This window comes from Herpailurus yagouaroundi, unplaced genomic scaffold, assembly GCF_014898765.1.
Source record: "Herpailurus yagouaroundi ecotype Mexico unplaced genomic scaffold, PumYag 29, whole genome shotgun sequence".
In the NCBI taxonomy this organism is placed as follows: Eukaryota; Metazoa; Chordata; class Mammalia; order Carnivora; family Felidae; genus Herpailurus; species Herpailurus yagouaroundi.
In genome coordinates, this window is record NW_024412377.1 from 62,050,792 (window position 1) to 62,070,877 (window position 20,086).

Genomic DNA, 20,086 nt, shown 5'->3' on the forward strand with positions numbered 1-20,086 from the left:
AACATGTTAAATGGGTCAGAACCAAGGACAGCACCCATGATTCTAGATCTGTATTTCCATCGAGGCTACTGTGGATCCATTCATTAAATACTCACAGTACCAATACAGAGCCACTGGTTCTGTGGCCACCCTGATGTACTACTGTCCAGCCCACATCTCTCTATTCAGTGTTCGGATATTTGGAGAAACTCTGCCCCCCATAAAGACCTTATCACCTTTACCTTTGCACCATTCTTCTGACCTACTAATCTGATAGCCTTATCCCAACCTCCCACCCCACAATCAAGTGAATTTGGTATGGTTACTCTTTGTAGTCCCTTGCTGGTGCTTCCTACATAAAGTTGGTATTGTATTTTTTGTTTACAAGTTGGCAAGGAGCTGCTTTGTATCCCTTTTTTAACATATATAACCCAAGTTCATGACACAAAAATTATAAAAGGCATATAAGCAAAAATTTTTAATCCTTAAATCCTCTCAGAGATAAAGGTTCCTAGCATTCTGTATACATCCTTATAGGTTTACACAACCCTACACGGTCTCTTCAGCTGCAAATTAATTAACTTTGATAATCCATTTTAAAAGTCTGCCACAGTATAACATTAAATTTACTAGCCAATATCCCCCCAATACACCCAACCTCAGGTCTCCAGCTCTTAACACCAAGAAGTCTGCTCATCAATCATCTCAGAGTACTATCCATGCAGGGCTACCAAATGCAGTTGTACAAGCTGTAAAGGGTACAACTGTACCTAGTAGCTCTGCCTACGGTTTTCTAATGTTTGTTTATTTTGAGCTGCAGAGAGAGATGGAGAGACGGAGAGATGGAGGGATGGAGGGAGAGAGGGAGAGAGAAAGAGTGAATCCTAAGCAGGCTCCATACTGTCACAGCAGAGCCCAATGTGGGGCTGGAACCCACGAACTCTGAGATCATGACCTGAGCCAAAATCAAGTCAGACACTTAACCGACTGAGCCACCCAGGAGCCCCTCTGCCTATGGTTTTCAATTACTTCTCAACGTTCCACAATTCTGAAAATCACAACTCCGTGTTCAATCACTACCCTGGCACACAATGTCTTTAGGTCTACTGGTCTATAGAAGCTATGTGTTTCCTTTTTGTGTATCTCCATGATCATGTGCTCCTTTCTTCCATTTGCATTTAAAATCAGGGAGATCCATGGATAATCATAGGGTACTTGTACCTCTCCACTGCTAGGACTGACAAATTTACTGACAAGAATTTCAAATTTCAGAATCTCTCTGCCCTCTACAATCACATTTTCTTTTAGCACCTCTAATCATGGGCTAATAGATTTAGCTCTTCTCTGAATTTTTCTAATTCTGGGTACTTATCTCATCTAGTTTCTCACGTTCTATGAGAACAGTCACCTTTCAAGGTCCACATTACTTCCATATCGTCAACTAAATCCTCCTAATTGGTTATAAACACACCCCTAACCAATTCCCCTCATGAGTCCCTCACTCTGAGTGATGAAATGCATAGTGAGATAAGAATGCATCAGATAGTTGCTTTCTCCCTGCAACTCAGTGCAACTTCCTCAATGACTGCAACACCTCCATCGTCTGTATCTGAGCTGGGAAAGTGGCATCCATCCAAGTCTTCTACCTGGCTGGGTGGTCCAGGAGCTGGCTCTCAGAAGCCTGTGTAGTTGTAGTTGAATCATTTAGGGCAAGTGATTTTTAAAAATAAACAGGGGCACCTGGGTGGATCAGTCAATAGGGTATCCAACTCTTGTTTTCAGCTCAGGTCCTCAAGTCATGACCTCATGGTTCGTGGGATTGAGCCCCGAGTGGGAATCTGTGCTGACAGCGTGGAGCCTACTTAGGATTCTCTCTCCACCCCACTCGCTGTCCCTCCCCCATTCATGTGTGTGCCTGTGGGCTCACTCGTTCTCTCTCTCAAAAAAACAAAAAACAAAAAACAAAAAAAACAACTTAAAATAAAACAAACAAAAACACCACCACCAAAAACAGATTCCCTGGACATTTTTTTGGTCTACTGAATCAACATGTCTACATGGTGAAGACCAGGAATCTGTCTTTTTAGAAGTGCCACCAGATAATTATGATACTGGGAACTACTGCCTTATAGCAATTGAGTCTTATCCTTTTTAGTCTAGCTCACCATTAGACTATCACTGAGTTTCTACATAAGGAAATCTCAAACACATCTTTCCTCCTCTTTCAAATGCCATCACTCCAATCCAGCCACATCTCCATCATATCTAGAAGACTGACTTCCCTTGCATAATGCTTTAAATTCATGCCATCAATTCCAGGAGGCAGGGCATTTCAGTCTCTTGGAAAATGCACTGGCTGTAGAGTCAGATAACCTGGGTTAAGGCAAATCAGTTTTCCTTTTTGGATCTCAGTCTCCCATAAAATAGGAATAATATTAGACACCTGTCATGAATGATCTGATATAATGTGCACAGTAACACTCTGACAACAGTTATTCTCAATATCCTCATTTTACAGAGAAGGAACTTCTTAGCCTTGTTGGGAAGGTTAACAGGAGGTTACGAAGGAGTCAGATACAGAGCAGGCTCTTGCTAAGTGTCAGTCTCTGCTCTCCTTCCCTCATCTCCAAATCCCCTTAACTGCTACCATTGGTCAAAGAAACTAAGCAATGTTGCTCTTGTTATTTTCCACAAAGAAAAACGCTGAACAGCTCCTCTAGCAAAGCACTGAAGCCCATTCTAACATCTTGGTGCTAAGTCACATATCCCCTTAAATGTCAGCATAACAGGAATCCCACAACCTCTATGAGAACACCTTAGAACAGTATCCCCAGGAGCCAAGCAGACCATGGAACTTTCTCGTTTCAAGCCTATTCAGGACAAAGAAGTTACTGAAGAAGGTGGGCCATCTGCTCAGGCCAGAAAGTGCTTTGAAGTGTTAAAACTAAGCATTTTCTTAAGTACCAATATCTGGCTCTCATTTCTCTATCTTGCTGAGACCCCCCCCGTCTCCCACTACCACCTCCCTTCCCAAGGCAACAAGAGGACACATTATGGTTTCAGAAAATGAGGCCAGAATACGGCACACACAATGCTGAAGAAGTGCTTCTGTTGCTAATTATAGGCACCAGACGAAGGTCTGGAAAAATTTCAACAATAAATTAAAACAATTAAGAGGCACAAATTTCAAAGCTCAGTATGCAAACAACACTATATCAAAATGAAACTCAAATGTATAATGTCACTTCAATGCCCTTGACTACAGCCAGTTTTAACACAGCTGCTTAGATCATACAATTACAGAAACTTTTATTATTTTAGAAACACATTTCAAAGGGCAGCTGCAAAGAAACTTCCTTCCCCACCCACTCCTGCTGTCCCTTCCTAGTCACAGATCTAGTGGTAAAATCTGAACTTAGCAACCTTTTGAAAGAAAAAACAATGCAACTGCTGACAGCAATAGGATGTCAATGGATGCCTTTAACTTGGCATATACAGACCTAAGGATTCAGACAGAAATGAAGTGAAATGACACTCAAGTCACAAAGTTCAACATTTTGTTGTCCCAACAAAATGGCGCACACATCTACCTCTATGATGTCAGGATGAATCAATTCAGAAATTAGCAGGTGAATAATTAAAACTTCCTGGCAACAAATCTTACTACCTCTGGAGAAGCAGGTGTTTCCTGTCTCTCCGGGTTTGTTTTTTTTTTCTTTTTTCTTTTTCTTTTTAAAGCTACCATCCTCACAATACCCACCAGATGTCAGGCATATTACATACCTTGTCTTTAATCTTTACAATATCCCATGAAGTATTATTATTACTACTCCCGTACAGATAAGGACACTGAGGCTCCAAAAAGTGGGCTCATGTAAGGATCAAGTGCAGGGGTTGGGATTCAAATTTAGCGACTGTCTAAATCCAACACCCACACTCTTTCCACTCTGTCATGCTGGTCCTTGGCCCTACACCCAGCCTAAAGCCTCAGCTATGCTCTCTCAAGACCTTTGATTTAGTCTGTCACATTTACAGTCCATAACGGTTTATCGCCCTTACTTGGGGATAAGACAAATGAATAAACCATGGCCAGGAAGCTAAGTGTTTCAAAATTCTTAATTGCTCAGATACCTCACCAAAAACATCGCCAATGCTTATCATCCTCTTTGAAGTACAATCTGCCTCTACTTCAAATGATGTAAATTTTCCCTTTAACAACAGTTCTTACAAACCACAAACTTAGCCTGCAGAAATTGACATTGCAGACTAAACATTTACCATGATTTTTAGAAAAGCATATCATAATTATCACTTTTTCCACTGAACCAAAAGGAGCCAGAGACCACAAACATTTTCCATTTTCCCTATACTGACAGGTATGATATTCACAGTAAGCATTAAAAAGCGAGAACTACAGACAATTTTTATAGAATTAATGGTTTTCCCAATCAAAAGAAGTCTTAACTTGACAACTGAAACAGTAAAACTTCAAACTCAACATCATCTATGGTAAAAGTTCAACACCAAACTAGAATAGTGATTACTAAGTTGCTCCATACATTATTAAATTTAAGTATGCACGTACACATGGACCAGTTTCTCCCCTAATACTCTTAAGGCAGGGTCTGTGTTAAGGAACTAATGCCAGGTTTAATCCAAGTCTACTAGACACGAACACAATCAACTTGGCCAGCTTGTCCCCAGCTATTAGATTCGTATGTATGATATATACTGACATATGTATATATGTTCAGATCAAATCCTGTTAAAACAAATAGCATTTTAACAAAAATATTTCCATGTCCCAGCCAATGGTCCATTCATTTCATGTAATATTCAATACCACAAAATTCCACTTTAACAGAGATATGGACAATGCCTTAAAATTCGCTGTAATGAAAACTGAATTGTATGCAATTATACTAACCATATTTATATACATAACACATGTTCATCTGTTCTGTCTCTTCTCCAAGACTGTACACTCCCCAAGAGAAGGGGTTGCCTCTGGACTACACTCTGCAAATCAAGAGAACTTCAACAGTGCCACCTTGTGGATATTCTGTAAATACAAGGTGAGTTTCCTGGCACTCTAAAATGTTTGAGAAGCAAATTACAGGCAATAAAACCAAAGCAGCAGAAAGCAAGCAAACCAAAAAACAACAGGTTTCCTTGAGCAAAATGGAGGCATAGTTTCAAAGCACTTACGAGGAACAAGTACCATCATCGAATATTTAACTGTCTGATCTTTTCTAGATATGAGATGCAACCTGAGTCCACAGAAAGGCTTGGCTGCTGGAGGTTCTGAGTTCTGGCACTGCCCATACCAGAGAGACGGCACCACATGGTCAATCACCTTACTTAAACTCACTTATAATTCTCTCCCCCTGAACCCCTCATCCTCCTTCCCTCTCATACAATTAAAACCATATCTGTTTCCTCCTTTCTCCCTATCATAAATAACTGGGCTGTAAATTGGGTTGTAAACATGTATTCTATACTATGGCCAATAAGAATTTTCCAGAGTAATCCTAGCAATTTCAGCCTTTGCACTAACTTTTGAACCAGCCCCCACCATCACCACAATTCAATCACCACAATAACCAAGATGTATGATCTTCATCATTTCATGAAATTTCTCTGATCCTTGGCTTCCTGGTCTATAGAGTGAGAAAGAGGATTAAGTGATGGCTAAGATCCTTCGTAGCAATTAAATACTACACAATTCTAGAAAGAGAGGGTTCTTATTTTCTTTTCTAGAAATACTAATGAATGAAATGGAGCAAACAGTGCTATATTTCAGCATAAAATAAACCAGAAGAGTCAAAATTTCCTAAGCTAACTCTCAAATACCCTTACACTCCCACTGTAGAAAGTAAATGTACACATTTTGGAAGAAAGATTCGAAATTCAAAACTGGCCTTTCATTTGCCTGAGACCTGAGAACAACTCCTATTTGCCATGAAAATACTTAGAACATGGAGTCCTGATGCACTGTAAATCACAGACAAGCTAAGGAAGGAGCTACTCTTTGAAGAGAAGAGCTCTTCTTTGAAGAGAAGCTCTGACGGGACAGGGCTGGTGGCAATGGCACTTTTATCCCTGGCTATTTCTAGGTCTACCCTGGCATAGCAGTTATAACCTCTAGACCAAAATGACCATTATTAGAAGAAACATTCTGGCCAGCATTCTCTTCAGAAATCTATCTTACCTAGCCAAATTTAAAATTAAAGTTAAAATCAAAATTAAAGGAAGAAGGAGAAGGAGAAGGAGGAGGAGGAGGAGGAGGAGGAGGAGGAGGAGGAGGAAGAAGAAGAGAAATAAAGAGAGAAAAGACAGAATTAATGAGTGATCAAAAATCAAAGTGGGCATAAAACAGGCAGAGCACAGAGGCTTTTTAGAGCAGTGAACCTATTCAATATGATACGATAATGGCAGATACGTGTCATTACACATTTGTGCAAACCCAAAGAATGCACACCAAGAGTGACCCCTAATGAGTATGGAGTGGGTGATAATAATGTGTCAATGTAGGCCCATGTGTCCCAGAACAAATGAGCCACCTGGATGGGATGTTAACGGGGGAGGCTGGATGGGATGGTGATAGTGAGGTAGGATGGGGACATGGAGACTATATGAATTCTCTGTATTTTCCATTCAATTTTGCTCTGAACCTAAAACTACTCTAAAAAAATAGTTTCTCTCTCTCTCTCTCTCTTTTTTTTTTAAATCAAAGTAAACTTCACCAGAGGAGTATGGGGATGGGAGGAAGAGGGAGAGAGAGAGACAGAGAGGGAGGGAGAGAGAAAAAGAGAAGTGGTGAGGGAGAAGATCCAGAAATAAGTTTTTCAAAAAATGTAATAAAGACATGCCATCAGTTTTTCCAAGACATTTGTACCATTCCCTACCCTAAGTGTCATTTTAAGTACAAATGAACATCCTAAACTTTGGGACACTGCTTAAACATAAATGCTGTAGGAAAAATTATCTCATATATTTTTTAAATTACTTATAAAAGCAAACTCCAGATTATATATAGGCTACATCAAAACTAACAGCATAGGGATGCCTGGGTGGCTCAGTCAGCTAGGCGTCCAACTCTTGATTTCAGCTGAAGTCTTGATATCACAGTTCATGGGATCAAGCTCTGCATTGGGCTCTGTGCTGACAGTACACAGCCTGCATGGGTTTCTCTTTCCCTCTCTCTTTGCCTCTCCCCCACCTCAAAATAAATAAACACTTTAAAAAACAGGATAGCATTAGCTCATTAAACTAAATTAAACAATGGTATGACCAATGATCAACACCACTAATCGTGGCAACTGCCTACATTTCCTATACAGATCCTAAATTATAACTCCTTTTCCAATGCCATAATATAGTATGGGTACCAAAGAAACTCACACTGTAGTCACACTGTACTCATTCATTCATTTCACAAATATCTACTGATTTCTGCGTAGGCCCTTGGACTAGACATTCTTCTACTGCTCAGCTTTTTAAAAGACAAGTACAGTTACCTGGTAAAGCGGTAATAAAGTCCCGCTGCAACATGGGCTTCAGGTAAGAGTTAATATGTCCATGCTGATAATGACACATTCGTGAAATAAGGTGTTCCACAAATTCCACTTGATCTGATTCAGACCACTGGTCAAAATATTTAATACACAAGTCTTTTTCTTTTTGATAGTTTCCTTCTGATGGCCTCTTTCTGGAGACGATCACAGATGATGTTCCATTACTTATCTATTTTAGAAAAATAAACAAAAAAAATAATTAGTTTGACAAAGAAAAAAACTCTAATTAGTATTTTATTGGAAACATTTTTCACCCTGTGTATTTAATCTTAAAATACCAGTTATACCCTGAAGCCAAACTCATTCCTTTATTAATTCGTTCATGAAGTAATTTAAAATGTATTTAGGGCCTCAAATTAAGTCTCTAAAGTAAATGTCGAATTTACAGCTATTTATAAAGCTATCTGGTGTCCCAAGTCATCATTCTCCAATGCTTATTCCAAAACCATGTGGTTATTAGATAACCAATGTCAGAGATAACTATCTTAGAGAACATGCTCAACTTGGCAAAATAGCAACTGATTGACTATTAGTAGTTTGCTTTACTTCTTCAAAGACCAAAGTCAATGCTATATTCATCTAGCCAATGGTTCTCACACCTGTGTGTGCATCAGAGTAACAAGAGGGCTTCTTAACAGACAGACTGCCAAGCTCCACCACAGATGTCCTCATTCTATAGGTCTGGAGTAGAGCCTGAGAAGTTGCAAGTTCCCAGGTGGTATTGGTTCTGATGGTCCGGAGAATGCACTTTAGAGACCACACTTTGAAAACCACTGGTCCATTTAATGAAGAAATCTGAAGGCAATTCAATCTAAAAATTGAACCCATCTCCAAACTGTTACCAGAGCTACTAGACTGCTAGCAAATAACAGTTTAGACTTTCACTCCTTTTTTTTCTTCACCTATTCTGAAAGCAACCCAAGGTGAACCACATACACCTCAAAAGATTCTCATCCTATAGAGTTGGTCAATGATATCCCACAGACTCCTATACTACCTATGCATCATTTCTCCTCAAAGCTACATGGATGATGGTTCTTGCATAAAACCAGTATATTTCTTAAAAAATAAAAACTACATATACTTTATCTGACAACAGCATCAAAAAAAAAAAAAATTGGAATCCCCAGACTGAAGCCACAACTGCCACTGGTGTTATAAGGCTCAGTAACATCCCTGTTTAAAACCAAAATTACTTCAATGTTTTTGTCAAACATTTGCCAAGCTATCTACCAGTCACTCCTTTGGGAGCCCCTTCATGTGTAACACTAGAAATAGCCTAGAAGAGAATTTTGAAAACTGAAGAGTTATATTACAGACATGCATTAACTCCATGCACGAGCTTATCTCAGAAGTTTTACACAGAAAGAACCAAGAGCTTTGTTATCACTATGTCCCCTAATTTAAATGAATCTATCCCAGAAAGAAGACATCCTTCATAAATAACCAAAGGAGTCTGACTTTCCTTATTAAAATCTTATATATCATACCTCTCTGCAGCAAGTTTTTATGTCCACATTTAAAGGTACATAGTGAGAAGGCATTCACCTCCCATCCCATTTATCTTACTACCTCCTTCTCTAGGAATGTTCCCCCCCCCCCCCGCCCCGGAAATTGGATGGAGAGCTCACTGACACTGGGTACCACCAGAGGGCAGCATTGAACAGAAATCTGACTCTATCTGACAGAGCCCAAAAATCAACGTTCAAAACAGTCAGAAGTGAAAATTCTTCACGGTGGTATCAGCTAGTATAAGGGACATCTCTGCTACTTGTAAGTATAAGGATGTTGAGTATAATGTTATAGTAACTGCCCGACTATAGGCAACTGGTTAAAGCAAATAATAATACATCTACATAAGGTACTATAATGAAGCCATTAAAATTAGGTTTATATAGTAACATCGTAATAACAAGAGAACGTGTTTATGAAACAATATTAAGGAACAAAAGACAAGATGCAGAATTTTATACAGCATTACAATCATGGTTAGTTTGTGCAATGGGGAACACACAAGACAGAATAAAGGATACATTAAAAAAAAACAGCCGTATTTCCTTCCTCCTTCTTTTCTACATTTTATTCATTGTAACTTGTCAAAATAATTGCTTCCTGACAGGTTAAATATATGGTAACAACTTTCATTTGTGTACTGCTTTATAATTTCCAAAATACTTTCACATCCATTATCATTTGATAAGCAAAGAGATTATTATTTCATTTACAGAAGGGTTCTTAAACATCTAACTTCCCTACAGCATTGGTATACCATTAACTAGTTAACTAAAAGAACTTACGAAAGAAAAACTGAAAGCCAAAATGTTAAGAACCACTGTGAACTGAAAAATCAATAGTCAATGAAGAGAACCCTATTGGAAAATACGGAGCATGAAGGAGGAACAGACATCAAGCTGCACACAGTTCCCCCGACGCAGTGGCAAGTGCACAGTTCTACAGCACATTTCCCATTTCTACTTCTAGCCACCTGCTGAGCCCAGATTTTCCTGACATTGTTTTGCTTTGCTTATTTCATCGTAAATTTGTTGGGCATACTTTATTCTTGCTAACTCATCTACTCCTCTCATTTCAAATCAAATGAACGCAGAGAATATTTTTTAACATTATTCTCTTCATCTTTAGGTTTATTTGCCTCTTACTGTGTCTTTCTGAGGGGCAAAGTTATTTGCACCATAATGGTTGATGGAAAGATCCAATCATGAAACTTTACATAGCATCCCTCCCTGTAGCTAGGGCAAAAAAAACCCTGGGGAATTGGGAGGAAAACTGGCAGGACTAAAAAGAACCAAGAAAGAAGAAAGGAAAGGGCAAACTAACAAGAAAGAAATGGGGGAGAAGGGTGAGGGTAGGGAGACAAAATCACCAATGCACACACACTGCTATGGCATGGTGCTATTCTGGTGACAAAGGATGCCACCACTGACCATCTTTGGCTTGGACTGTGGCGACAAACTGAGTATTTTAGGCTACAGACACTTCAGAATCTTTGTAGCAACTCCAAAATTTTTTACTATTCGTAATGACACTTCCCTGAGGAACAGAAGATAAATTAGGGTGAATTCCGAAACTAGCAAAATTGCACAAAAGAAAACAAAAACGCTTGCTTGGCTCTGGTTTTCATTGAGGACATGAGCTGAGGGAGCATCTTATCTATAGTAAGTCAACTGCTCTTATCTGTGCGTCGTCATTCCTACCTGCCAAAGAGTATTTTTCTTTGGGGACTCATCTTCATTTTGATCCTCCATAACTGAAGTGTTCTAAGGGGGGAAAAACAGGTTATTTGAATTATGCCGAGTTTTGCAAATCCTACACCAAAATATAATTTTGAAAACCCAAAGTAGAATGTACCAACACCAACCCAAGAACTATTTGGCTTGTGACTAACAGATGCCATTTTGGGGTCAAAAGGGTTGTGCTCATCTTCATACATTAGTTGAAGTTACAGTTAGTTGCTGGACAAAACTAAGCATAAAGTCTTTATTTATGAAGGCTGGGCATACTTAGAAAACAAGCTAAATTATGGGACTGGGGCTGAGGCTCTACCTCAACCATCACTGTTATTCTTTTAACTTGTGGCAAGAAGCCACGGAGACCCACTTAGTTCTTTGATTGCACAAACATTTACTAGAATGTCTGCTATTCAGTAATCCATCCCAACCATCACCTGCAATTAGTACTGCCAAGCTCTGGAAGTCCCCCCTTGCTTTTCTCTTTCCTTCCTTGATAACCTTGTTTTTCTAGACCGGCTTTGCAATCTCCCTTAGCAAGCACCAGTGGTGGGTGCACCAACTTCTTCCCTGAAGGGGAGGATGCTGGTAGCCAGTAACAATCTGGCTTGCCTTGGGAACGCATTAGCTTTTGATTTTTGTGTTTACCGCACAAAGAGGCACTCACTGTGTGATTATTCTTTCTGGTGACCTAGTCGCTCAACAGATGCCCATTAACTAGAGATTATACATGACTGGATTTTCCCTTTTGAAGCTCCTACCTAATGGCTAAATGGAAACTTAATGAGAAGGGGAAGTGGGAGAGTAGTGCTCCGAAAGGACTAACCATTCAAGAACCTCTAAGATTCTTTCCCAAACCTAAAGCTCTAAGATTGGGGTACAAAAGATAAACTGGAACACTCCACAGTATTATTCAAAAGAATCCTATAGATCTGTTTAAGTCACTGGTGTTTACAAGATTCTGTTTACTGCCTTTAGGGATAAGCCTATCTCTCAAAACTTCCCTATTTTTCCTTTTTTTCTTCAAGTCATAAAATGTTTGCACCCACACAATATTTCCCAACGTGGGTAATGACAGAAGAATCACTACAGAACACTAGTGCTTTGCAGGTCACATAGCTCGCTCTGATCAGGAATACAGTATGTGGTACAACAGTCAAAGGCTTTGAAACCAGAGACACGTTGCATTTGTGAGGTGGTCACTTATTCAGTGTGTGTGTGTGTGTGTGTGTGTGTGTGTGTGTGTGTGTGTGTGTGTGTGTGAGATTCTGAGTAAGGTGTTTTACCCATGGACAAATACAAACCATATAGAGGTACTGTGGGATGGAGACTCCCCAGCACAGTGTTTGGTGTGTAACTGGTACTCAAAAAATCATTCATGCCCAGCTTTGAAGATGCTACTTTCCCTTAAGTGTTATCGTCTCACACTTTTTAACCTCAGGCTTTGACAGAATGGCTCCAGATGGCTGCCTGTAGAGAAAATCCACTGGCTCCCTCAATAAAATCTTACAAGTCCCACAGTGCCAAGGTCTGCAATGGGGGAGAAGGGCAAACGGTCAGGGTTCCCCACATGTGGAAAGCCAACCATGAGCTAGAGAGGAGGACATTGTGTCCAAGAGTCCAAAACAGGTCTAGAGTAGACGGTAACAAATGATCCTGAATGGGAAGAAGAGGGTGGAGAAGAGAAAAACAAAAGTAGTACTTCTCTCTCCATGTAATTTTCCTTTTACTGCTATCTTGAAGCACTTAAGATTCATAAAGCTGGCAGGGGAGTGAACAAAGTGGAAACAGTGACTTAATGCCTCATCTGCTGGGTCCAACTAGTAGTTACAAAGCCATCTTTGCAAGGTCACAACGTCCTGGGTTCTAAGAGAGTAACAAGAAGAAACCATGGCTGGAAACATGAAGAGTAAGAGTATAAAGTAGAAGAAAAATGGCAAGTCCCTGCCCCCATCTTCAGGCACCTGAGGAAATGTATGAGGAATGCATATATGTAGGGTTTTAAACTAAAAACTTTTGGGGCGCCTGGGTGGCTCAGTTGGTTAAGAATCCGACTTCAGCTAAGGTCATCATCTCACAGTTGGTGGGTCCGAGCCCCATGTTGTGGGGCTGACAGCTCAGAGCCTGGAGCCTGCTTCAGATTCTGTGTCTCCCTCTCTCTCTGCCCCTCCCCCGTTTAGGCTCTGTCTCTCAAAAATAAATACAATGTTAAAACAACTAAAGTAAAAACTTCTGTTATACAGGAGTCTGAACCCACCAGAACTCTTCTGACCTAAGCTACCTAAATACTTTCCTTACTCAGGGAGGAAATAAAAAGTCAGAAGTCCCTACAGATTACACAAGAAACAACTGTCTTTCTTCCTTTCACTCATTCCAAAACAGAGAAATGGTGTTTATTTATACAGATGAGAAAGAAAACAACCCCTCTGATAAAAATAGCAACTATTCTCTTAAGGCTTGATAAAAGTGGATAAAAAGATACGATTTAATAAAATTGTATTTAATAAAGCCCTGGGGTGGCCGGAATAGCTCCCCCATCATACATATCTTTTCAACTTCTCTTATAAAGCCCTGAGGAGAAGCTGCCAAAGGGAAAATGCTACTCTGAAGCTACATTGATCAGAGGATCATTTCCCAAGAGTCTTCCAGGTGACACAAGAGATGCTCAGAGAAAAAAGGGTCCCACGGTCTAATAAAATCTGACAAATGCTATATGCTGCACAAACACTTGCTCTCTCCCTCCCCACCCCCGAGGTTAAAAACCACTTCGTTAACGGGCACCTGGGTGGCTCAATCGGTTAAGCATCCGACTTCAGCTCAGGTCATGATCTCACGGTCTGTGAGTTTGAGCCCCACATCGGGCTTTGTGCTGACAGCTCAGAGCCTGGAGCCTGCTTCAAATTCTGTGTCTCCGTCTCTCCTTGCCCCTCCCCTGCTCATGCTCTGTCTCTCTCTGTCTCAAAAATAAATAAAAATATTAAAAGAAACCAACACTTAAGACACTAAAGGTTCAGAGATGTCTCGTAAGTAACAATCAGGTTAAGATAGTAGTTTAACCTAGCTTTCCCAAGTTTGTTGGACATGGACACCTCTCTTATTATAACAATACCTCATTTAACAAGAGCTCAGCAAATACTGGAAAACACTGGACTAGGGCAATAGCATGCAGAAGTCCTCCCTCCTCTCATTTCACCAGACCCAGGTTTCTGGGAGACAAAGGAAATGACCACTTTGGTAGGCACAAAATATTCCGAGTCTCCTCTCATCTTTCCCAGACTGCTTTATGAGCTGAGTCTATGTGTAGGTACAATAAGCTCTAAGTCGTGATACATCTTTGCCAGTAGGTGCCACCAGCTAAGAGAATATATGTCACTTGGAAAAATCTACTTTAAGAGTTATATAAGAGAAATACATTTCCTACTTTAAAAATGCTACAAATTCGGCATTATGAGTTTCATGATAGAAATGCTTATACAGGGGCACCTGGGTGGCTCAGTAGGTTAAGCGTCCGACTTTGGCTCAGGTCATGATCTCAAAGTTCGTGAGTTCAAGCCCCGCATTGGGATCTGTGCTGACAGCCCAGAGCCTGGAGCCTGCTTCAGATTCTGTCTCCCTCTCTCTCTGCCCCTTCCCTGTTTGCACTTTCTCGCTCAAAAATAAACAAACATTAAAAAAATTTTTTAAAAAGAGAAATGTTTACACAACATAAGATTTTCATACAAAAGGAGTCTTTACTCTTTAGAGGAAGCAAAAATAAAAAAAAAACCACAAAGGATCTGGAAAACATGGGAGCATTCTGCCATTTTCTTTAGTGTTTTAAAATTGGGGGACTTAAGACATTAAGAATGACAGACATATAATGCAAAACTGCTATTAGCTAACTTCATTGGGTCTCTAATCTAGGCTTGTTTCATACATTGCCTTTTAATTTTGAGGTAAAAAATATGAATGTATATATTGCAATTTTACAAAAAAAAATGAGGAACAGATAAGTAAGTGATTAAAAGTCACAAAGTTGGTAAATGAGAGAGATGCAGGAATCAGATCTAGGTCTGTTCTAATCAGAAGTCAACGTCCTTTCTGTACAGAAAAACACATCTCAAGTATTTTCCAACTGCTGGTTGTAGCCTATGAAGTTCATTTAATGGGCCGCAATCAGCATTTTCTAATAAAACGAAATTGAATCTGGGCATTCCCCTGCTCACAAAGGTAAGCATAACAAAAATCACAAGGGGTAAATAAAAGGAATGAGCAAAACCAGAACAGGAAAATTCAAATTAAGGAAAGAAAAACTCATTATTGCACAAGGAGAACAATACTCAAGTCAAATCACTGAGTGACAAAGAGTTTTTAAAAATCTCTAAAAGTCGTAATTTGTGAAGAGGATAATGTGTACTTTTATATATACACTAAATATAAAATTCCACAAAATATATCAAGGAAAAAAGTTATGTATTTTTTTTTAATTTTTAAAACGCCCTTGCATCTTTGACAGATCAAGTAGACCAAACAAATAAAAGCTTGGCTTTCCATAGAACATTAAAAAAAACAACTGACAGAGGATCCTAGGGCACAGAAAAAGTATCAAACACAGTCAGAAATCAAGAAAAGATTATTGTGTTAAGATCAAGCCAAGCAGAAATGTCCAAATCTAGTTTGCTAGTTACTATGTGCCACAAATTCCAAAGATAAACAGAACAATGACTCACACAAATAAACCAAACACCTCTGTGTTGTTATTGTTAATTCCACCCAGGCCCCTAGTCTAACCTAAAATTCTTTCCCCTTAAACCTAAATCTTACCAACACATTACTGGTAAATGAGATCACTGAAGAGGGAGAAACATTCACTTGGAAAAAGAAGAGACAAGCTTTTCCAAAAAAGCAGTCCCCTCTCTCATAGTAATCTCACAACTCCAGAAGGAAGAAAAACATGAACGCATCTATGCATACACGACTTTTTAAAGCAACAACTCCAGGGGTGCCTGGGTGGCGCAGTCGGTTAAGCGTCCGACTTCAGCCAGGTCACGATCTCACGGTCTGTGAGTTCGAGCCCCGCGTCAGGCTCTGGGCTGACAGCTCAGAGCCTGGAGCCTGTTTCCGATTCTGTGTCTCCCTCTCTCTCTGCCCCTCCCCCATTCATGCTCTGTCTCTCTCTGTCCCAAAAATAAATAAAAACGTTAAAAAAAAAAATTTTAAAGCAACAACTCCAGCCACCATTAAACATAGCTAACCAAAAATCTTCTTGTCCCTCCACACAAATATCAAAATATAGGAACAAACCAGTTGATTTCTTTCTACAATTAAAATAAAATTTTTAAATTTTAATTCTTTGGGAGTTTGTCTGAAATCACTGCCACGTAATTTCTATAATGTAGTAAATTCTGTTCCAGTTTATCTAATCTGCAGTTCTACTCACACTTCTAACTAGGTGTTTGGCTGTTCCTGACACTACATGACAAGATCATATCAAAGTATGTAGAAGAATGAACACAGGATAAAATTTTTCTTCCTTTCCTCACCAATTATTTTTTATTATTAGATATTTTTAAAAAAAAATTAAGCTACAATAATTAAAGCAGTATGGTTCTGGCAAAGCAAGATCAATGAAACAAAATAGCAAGTCCAGAAACCGATCATTTATACTTACAAATCTGTGTATTTTAAAGTCAGAGTTTCAAACTGGTGAGAAAGAGATAATACTCTTTACGGGATTAAAAATAAAAGATGGGGGTGGAGGGTGCCTGGGTGGCTCAGTCAGTTGAGGGTTTGACTCTAGATTTTGGCTCAGGTCATGATCCCAGGGTCTTGGAATCAAGTCCCCTGTGGGGCTCACATTGAGTGTGGAGCTGCTTTAAGATTCACTCATTCATTCATTCTCTCTCTCTCTCTCTCTCTCTCTCTCCCTCCCTCCCTCCCTCCCTCCCTCCCTCCCTCTGCCCCTGCCCTGTGCACACACGCACATGCTCAAAAAATATAAATAAAAATAAACAAAAGTTGAGCACCTGGGTGGCTCAGCTGGTCAAGCATGGGACTCTTGATCTCAGCTCAGGTCTTGATCTCATGTCTGTGAGTTCAAGCCCCACACTGGGATCCACACTGGGTGTGGAGCCTGCTTTGAATGAATGAATGAATGAATGAATGAATGAATATAAAAACTTTTTAAAAATAAAGAAAAGTTAAAATGCTACCTCATATTACATCCCAATAAATACTATGGATACAAAGAATCAAGTGTGAAAAATTACAACCATAAAACTACTAAAAGCAAGCATACAGGAGTTTCTACAAATACATGGAACCAGGGAATGGCTGTCTAAGCATGATACCAAAGACAGAAATAAATGTAGATGTGATTGGATAAAAAAATTCAAACTCATGAATGTTCACAATAAATTTCAAAAACAAATACAATACATTGGGGGAAGTATTGCAATGCATGATAAATAAGTTACTATATAAATATTTCTAATAAATTAATAAGGAAACCAAAACTAATACCCTAATAGGCAAATAAGAGTAAGTAGATATTTCAAAACGAGAAATTTAAATGGCCATCAAAAATGAACACCTACAACAAAAAAAGATGCAATTTTTCACCTACCAAAATTGACAACTTTTATTTTTATGTACTCTACAGGAATTGGGCGCTCTGGTAAGATTATAAATTGTTACTTTTCAGAGAATATTTATCAATACATAACTTCAAAAAGTACTACTTAACAATGGACATAATTTGGGGGCGCCTGGGTGGCGCAGTCGGTTAAGCCTCCGACTTCAGCCAGGTCACGATCTCGCGGTCCGTGAGTTGGAGCCCCGCGTCAGGCTCTGGGCTGATGGCTCGGAGCCTGGAGCCTGTTTCCAATTCTGTGTCTCCCTCTCTCTCTGCCCCTCCCCCGTTCATGCTCTGTCTCTCTCTGTCCCAAAAATAAGAATAAACATTGAAGAAAAAAAAAAAAAAAAAAACAATGGACATAATTTAACTTTAGCAATTTTTCCTAAGGAACTGTATGTCTATAGAAAATTATAGCTACGACAATTTATAACATGGAAAACTAGAAAACAATGTAACTGTCCAACAACAGGGTATCATTTAAAAATATGATACAGACGCCTGGGTGGCTCAGTCGGTTAAGCGTCCAACTTCGGCTCAAGGTCATGATCTCATGGTTTGTGAGTTTGAGCCCCGTGTTGAGCTCTGTGCTGACAGCTCAGAGCCTGGAGCCTGTTTCGGATTCTGTGTCTCCTTCTCTCTCTGCCCCTCCTCCACTTGTGCTCTGTCTCTCTCTGTCTCTCAAAAATAAATGTAAAAAAAAAATTTTGTTTTTAATATATGATAGTAGAAATTTTTAGTTCTTTTTAAAAACATTTCTATTGAAGTATAATATAATAAAGGGTTTAATTCTCAAGTGTAACTAGTACTCAGACCAACATAAAGAACATTGCCAGGGTCCATAAATATTTTCCTCATATTACCTCCCGGTCATTAATGGCCAAAGGTAACCACTAATTTTTTTAATATCACCATAGATTTATACATTCATTTTTGAACTTTTTTTTAATGTTTATTTATTTTGAGAGAGACAGAGACAGAAGAGACAGAGAGTGCACACATGTGCACAAGCAGGAAAGGGGCAGAAAGACGGAGAGTCCCAAACAGGCTTTGTGCTGTCAGCACAGAGCCCAATGTGGGTCTCAAATCATAAGATCATGACCTGAGCCAAAGCCAAGAGTCTGATACTTAACCGACTGAGCCACTCAGGTTGCTCCCATTTTTGAACTTTAAGTAAATAGATTCTTATCATATATACTCTTTAGGTCTAGCTTCTTTTGCTTAACACTATGATTTCAGATTCTTAAATACAGCAACAGTTCATTCTTTTTCACTGCTCTATATTATTTCAAAAAATATTTATTCATTTTACTACTGATTAACATGTAGGTCACTTCCACTTTTGGCATTTAAAATAATTCTGTCATGTCTGCTGGTGTACATGGGCAGGTATTTCTGTTGGGTCTATAGTAGGGGTGAACAATCAGATCATAAAATATAGTAATTTTTACTGTAAATGCTTAAAAATGCAGACAGTAATGCTGAACTTCAGGGTTTAGATGTACATTCTCTGGTCATTGACCACATCTAGGTGAACAAAGCCCCAAGGATGCAGCACAGAACTTGCAGAGCTCAGGGTCGGATTAACCCATACATGAACTCTCCCTGACACATTGAGATGATCCTTACTGAAAAACAGCAAAGTATTCCTAAATCAGAAGAGGTGGTTGCACCAAAGAAAAAGATATCCAAGAGGAAACTGGAGAAACAAAAACTTGTGGCCCAGGAATAAATTCAGAATAAAATAAATGTTTAAAAAAATAGCTTTTGGGGCGCCTGGGTGGCGCAGTCGGTTAAGCGTCCGACTTCAGCCAGGTCACGATCTCGCGGTCCGTGAGTTCGAGCCCCGCGTCAGGCTCTGGGCTGATGGCTCGGAGCCTGGAGCCTGTTTCCGATTCTGTGTCTCCCTCTCTCTCTGCCCCTCCCCCGTTCATGCTCTGTCTCTCTCTGTCCCAAAAATAAATAAACGTTGAAAAAAAAAATTAAAAAAAAAATAGCTTTTGACCATTTTTAATTGGACAGTCTTTTCTTACTCATTTCCAGAAATTTATTTATCCTAGAATAGAGTCCCTTTCCAAATATATTTATTGCAAAGGTCTCCTCTTAATCTGTGGCTTAACTTTCCATTCTCTTAATGGTGTCTTTTGATAAAGAGAAGTAATTAATCTTAATTTTTTAATGTTTATTTATTATATAGTCTCCCATGGAGTAGCCTAGAAGTTTCACTTTTTTCCTCCCCAAAGTTTATTTATTTATTTATTTTGAAAGAGAGAGGGAGAGAGGGAGAGGGAGGGAGAGAGAGAGCACAGGCACATACATTGAGTGAAAACAGGGGAGGGGCAGAGAGAGGGAGAGAGAATCCCAAGCAGATTCCATGCTGTCAGCACTGAGCCTGACTTGCTCTCTCAGGAACAGGGAGATCACAACCTGAGCTGAAACCAAGAGTCCAACACTTAACCAACTGAGTCACCCAGGTGACCCTATTTCACCTTTATACTTACATCTAAAATTCATCTATACTAATCTTTATGCAAAGTAGGAGTCAGCATTCATTATGTTTTTCAAATTGCAGTTTACAACCCACTGTGGTTTATAATACCAACTTAATGGACACCCAGCATGAAAGAAAGAAAGAAAGAAAGAAAGAAAGAAAGAAAGAAAGAAAGAAAGAA

The 20,086-nt window shown here is 39.4% G+C and overlaps 1 protein-coding gene across 10 annotated transcripts in view; it reads right to left on the reverse strand.

Moving 5' to 3' along the window:
• FBXW11 (F-box and WD repeat domain containing 11) overlaps positions 1-20,086 on the reverse strand; it is a 122,414-nt gene that overhangs the window by 33,463 nt on the left and 68,865 nt on the right. For 5 of the 10 annotated variants that reach the window (XM_040444921.1, XM_040444914.1, XM_040444887.1 and 2 more), the window contains 2 exons: positions 10,769-10,831; positions 7,500-7,725 (listed from right to left, as the gene is read on the reverse strand). In XM_040444921.1, the coding sequence (XP_040300855.1) occupies positions 7,500-7,725; positions 10,769-10,831 (289 nt within the window). Of the gene's footprint in view, positions 1-7,499; positions 7,726-10,768; positions 10,832-12,386; positions 12,400-20,086 lie in introns of those variants that run through there. The other 5 variants (XM_040444953.1, XM_040444946.1, XM_040444905.1 and 2 more) reach the window with 3 other exon arrangements.